This window comes from Nansenia antarctica (assembly GCF_963989245.1).
Source record: "Nansenia antarctica genome assembly, chromosome: 1".
NCBI lineage: Eukaryota > Metazoa > Chordata > Actinopteri > Argentiniformes > Microstomatidae > Nansenia > Nansenia antarctica.
This window is the reverse complement of record NC_137674.1, coordinates 13,639,244-13,644,414: the sequence shown is the minus strand read 5'-3', so window position 1 is coordinate 13,644,414 and position 5,171 is coordinate 13,639,244. Positions and strand designations below refer to the sequence as shown.

General features: G+C 41.4%; 1 protein-coding gene across 1 annotated transcript in view; it reads left to right on the top strand.

Moving 5' to 3' along the window:
* Nucleotides 1-446: 446 nt before the first annotated feature.
* The window catches only part of slc2a15a (solute carrier family 2 member 15a), a gene marked incomplete at both ends in the record, with an annotated part of 16,301 nt that continues 11,576 nt past the window's right edge, over nt 447-5,171 (top strand). Inside the window, 2 exons of the mRNA XM_080530846.1 lie at nt 447-491; nt 2,900-2,998. Of these exons, the coding sequence (XP_080386972.1) occupies nt 447-491; nt 2,900-2,998 (144 nt within the window). The remainder of the gene's footprint in view (nt 492-2,899; nt 2,999-5,171) is intronic.

Genomic DNA, 5,171 nt, shown 5'->3' with positions numbered 1-5,171 from the left:
TATCTATCTATTGGTATTTGGTAGGCCCACCGTAGCCTTGTCCACCTCCCTCTGCCTCCCCCAGCCCTCTGTCCTGGCTCTCTGCCAGGCTTTTGTAAATTCAGTTAGTTAATTGATTTCAGCAGTCTTTCTCTTGGAATCACGTTGCTCACCATCATGTGATGACACTGGTCGGTGCGGAAGGCATTGCTTCCTGGGAGGGGAAGGAGGAGGAGGGGGGAGAAGGAGGAGAGGACCGGCACGCTGCAGATTATCGCAAAGGCCGTCCTTCAGTACAACTTGTAGTGGGGCCATCCTGTCTGACTCTGAACCAACACCATGCCTGCCTGTTCAACATGAGCTTTGCGGTGATGCCGGCGGCGGGTTCATGACAAAAAGTAATTTGAGTAGCGTTTACTTTCATAAACCCAAAGTTTCAGTGGAACTATTTAATGAAACTTTCCTCAATGGCTGAAGAAGTTTTGATAACGTCGTCCGGGAAAGCAACGACGGTAAGTTGTTCATAATTGACTACTGATACTACTTTATGGTCTGTTTTAGAATTGCTAATCATTTATTCTTCGTTTTCCCGGACCTATGATGTTTCCTGACCTGCGTGTCTTGATTTCTGTCTGCTGTTGTAATATAGTTGGTAAACGTGGGTGCCATGGGCAACAATAGGCCACTGTCAAATGAGGTGCTTTCCTGAAATCAAGATAGTCATTGTCGACCACAAAACGGAATCAGAACTGGAACATGTATCTGAGAATATCCTGTAAACTTAGTTTCAATTGAGCAATGTCAGGCCTATGCCACAGTATTTGATCTGTCCCCATATGTTGTCACACAGGTCAAATGTATTTATATTTTTTGTAATGTAGATTTATTTTTCATGCATTTTATTATTACACAAAGGTCCAATTGCTATAGCCACAATAAGGTTGTAGTTAATAGGCCGACATATAACCACTGATATGTAATTGAATAATGATGCTTTATTGAACCACACCCTCTCCTTCTCTCCTCTGAAGATGTCACGAGACAAAGTCCACACAACCTTTCTCACGTGTGTCTGTCTGTCTGTCTGTCTGTATGTGTGTGTGTGTGTGTGTGTGTGTGTGTGTGTGTGTGTGTGTGTGTGTGTGTGTGAGAGAGAGAGAGAGAGAGAGAGAGAGTATAATTGACTGCATCTTACCACTTAGTAGCACCTAAATTAAGTTTGGGTGAGGTTCCCTGACCTGACCTAAGTGTGCGCCAAATGCACGTCCCTATGTGGTTCACACCTCCTGACCCCAGATTGAATATCATCATCATGGCCTCAAATAGAAACAGATGGTTGAACTGTCTGTTAATTGTTAATTGTTAATTTTATTTATAATGCGCCCCCCATCCAACTTTTACATCGGCCCGGGGCGCAGCCCGGGTAAAGGAACAGATAAAGACAAAGACAAGGAACACAGAAAGCAATCAGACACAGACAACTTAAACGTAAATCTCAGGCATACAATTCACAACAAATAGGGAGTAGACTTAGGGAATATCATTTCGGAAGAGGTGGGTTTTTAACTTGGCTCTAAAGGAGTCCAGAGTGGGGGCAAACTTGATGGCAGAAGGGAGCGCGTTCCACAGGGTCGGTGCTATCACCGCAAAGGCACGGTCACCCTTCCTCTTGAGGTTGGTGCGGGGACCCTCAGGCTGAGTTGGGCGTCGGACCTGAGCCTGGGCCTTGAGGAGGTAGACTGGTCCAGGAGGTCCTTGATGTAGGGTGGGGAGAGACTGTTGAGAGCTTTAAAAACAACGGTGCAGATTTTGAACTTCACTCTCTTCTTCACTGGGAGCCAGTGAAGGGAGATGAGGACAGGGGAGATGTGGTCCCTCATTTTGGTGCCTGACACCAGCCTGGCAGCGGCATTTTGGACTAGCTGCAGGCGGTAGATGGTCTTATCAGGAAGTCCAGCATAGAGTGAGTTGCAGTAGTCGAGCCTAGATGAGATTAGCATGAGGACGACCCTCCTCAGGTCGCTGGGGGTGAGGAAGGACTTGATCTTGGCTATGATGCGTAGTTGGTAGAAACATGCCTTCACGACGGAGTTCACTTGTCGGTCAAGGTTAAGCTCGGAGTCAAAGATGACACCGAGGTTCTTGACATGTGGTCTGACAAGGCTGGACAGGCTTCCCATGTTGGTGCTGAGCTGAGTGATGGCGGTGGTGTTGCCGATGAGGAGGATTTCCCCCTTGCTCTCATTCAGCTGTAGGAAGCTCTGGGCCATCCACTCCTTCACATCGCGGAGGCAGTCCATCAGGCGCTTCAGATCGGTGGGGTCGTCAGTGTTGATTGACAGGTAGAGCTGGGTGTCGTCCGCATAGCAGTGGAATGAGATCTTGTAGCTTGTATCTTGGTAATGTCTGTCACCAAGATAGGTTGATTTTCCATTTAAAACTAATATCATCTATAACGTTATCTCTTTGGATTGCCAGTGGATGCAAAAATGTCTGTTTCCTACTAGTTCATTAATCTACCGATTACTCTGATGAGATATGGTGCATTCTGGTCTTTATTCCTGTGTGTTTTATGCCTATATTTCACCTAGTAATTGCAACACAGTCTCCTAATTAAATTGTGTAGTATTAGGCATGAACTTTGAGTGGTTAAGTTGTCAGGGGAAGGCATTAGCAAACCATCATTAGCAGATATTGTTGTCCAACCAGCGACGTGCACATTGCAAGGCAAGATGTTCATGATTACAAGGTTACTTGTTATCTTCTCTGCCAGGTATTGATAAAGGTCATACTGTCCTTTCTACACTAGGCAAGGATTACTGTCAATCGCTTGAACTCAGCACAGAATGTAAACATTCATTCTCTCTCTCTCTCTCTCTCTCTCTCTCTCCCCCCCCCCCCCCCATCTCTCTGTGTGCAGCAGCTGACCTCATCGTTGTTAGCGGTAGCATTCCTCACCTCCTTTGGCAGCTCCATGCTTTATGGCTACAACCTGGCAGTGGTCAACTCCCCTGCAGTGGTAAGACATACATACTTCTCTCCTTCCTCTGCCCTACTCTACTCTACACTACAAACCTTTCTAGCACATTCCCTGGTCTATGTGTACATATTCACGTCCAGGAATGAATGAAGTCAGACATAGTGGAGCATAAATACAGTACATGTAAACGCTGTTATACTGTAATGGTGAATAGTGTGTGTGTGTGTGTGTGTGTGTGTGTCGTAAAAAAATTCTGAAATACAATAACGATGTGACAATGTTTACTGAAAACTGTGTGAATGACAAGAATGCAGAGAAGGATACTCTCATGTGATAAACAAAGGTTTTACAACTACTGATAGGCAGAGGGCTTTGGAGGAGAAGAAGCGCTGTTCCTTCTCACTCTGGGAGTGTGAGTGTGTGTGTGTGTGTGTGTGTGTGTGTGTGTGTGTGTGTGTGTGTGCACAGATGCTTTTTCCAAAGCGAGAAAAAGCCAAGACAAGGGCTTGTTGTCATCAGGAATGTCAATGTTGTCAAATGTTGTCATCAGGAATGATGGACAGGGCTCTTCTCTTCATCATGATATGATATGATATGAAAGCTTTATTTCGAACATGTGAACAAATTAAAATAGCAAAGACAAAATCAAAAAGAAAATAGTTATAACAACAAAAAACTAAAAACTAAAAACAAGAAAAAAACACTATTAACTTAACATGTCCGAAAAGGAGTAGGAAGAAGCATAAGCTTATTTAATCCTACCCCTTCTCCAATACTCAGAGATTAATAATTAATAATCTACAGTTAACTTCAATATTAATATAATATTTTTTTAATTAAATCAAATTTATTTACGTATTTACATATTTACCAACAATAGAAAACAAATAATGTAAATAAACAAATAATCCGTGAAAACACCTGGTGACTGTCAAAGCCCTTCTTCCTCCTCGTACCTGGTGAAAACCATGTTTTTATACCGCTTTTTGAACTGGGTCATGCTTGGACACCGCTTTAGCTCCACACTCAATCCGTTCCACAGCTTCACTCCACATATAGAAATACAAAAACTTTTTAACGTTGTACGTACACAAAGATGTTTTACATTTAACTCCCCCCTCAAATTATAACTCCCATCTCTATCAAATTTTTTTTTGGAATATTCCCAGGGAGTAGGTTGTTATTTGCTTTATACATTATTTGTGCTGTTAGAAGGTGGACCAGATTCGTGAATTTTAATGTTTTTGATTTTAAGAATAATGAATTTGTCTGATCTCTATAACCGGAATTATGAATTAACCTTATGGCTCTTTTTTGCAATATTAATAGTGATTGTAGTCTACATTTATAAGTATTGCCCCAAACCTCCGCACAATAATTTAAATATGGTAAAAGCAGTGAACAGTAGAGAGTGTGGAGTGATTTATGGTCCAGAACGTGTCTTGCCTTACTCAGTACTGAAATGCTTCTTGACAGTTTATTTCGGACATTTTTTATATGAGATGTCCAGCTTATTCTATCATCAATTATCACACCAAGAATCTTATTTTCATGAACTCTTTCAATGTCTACACCATCTACCTGTATCTGTACTTGAGTATTCATTTTATAATTACCAAATAACATGTAGTTAGTTTTGCTTAGGTTTAATGATAATTTGTTTGTCAAACCATCTTTTTAATTTGCACATTTCTGAAGTAATCATCTCCAGTAGCTCCTTTAAATTCCCCCCAGAACAAAAAATATTTGTATCATCTGCGAATAGTACTAATTTTAATGTTTTTGATACCTTGCAAATATCATTTATATAAAGAATAAACAGTTTCGGACCCAATACTGACCCTTGGGGGACGCCACAAGCAATGTCCAAGCATGACGATGAATACTCTCCCAACTTCACAAATTGTTTCCTGTCTCTTAAATAACTTCTCACCCAGTGCAATGCTACCCCCCAGATCCCATACCGTTCCAGTTTATTGATTAATATGTTATGATTGATTGTGTCGAAAGCTTTTTTAAGATCAATGAATACTCCAACTGCATACTGTTTGTGGTCTATAGCGTTTGTAATTCCCTCGATTGATTAAATTAATGTCAGTGATGTTGAACTGTTTGATCTGAATCCGTATTGACTGTCAGAAAGTCATTTATGTTTATCTATGAATTTGTCTAATCTGTTATTGAATAGTTTTTCTAGAATTTTTGAGAATTG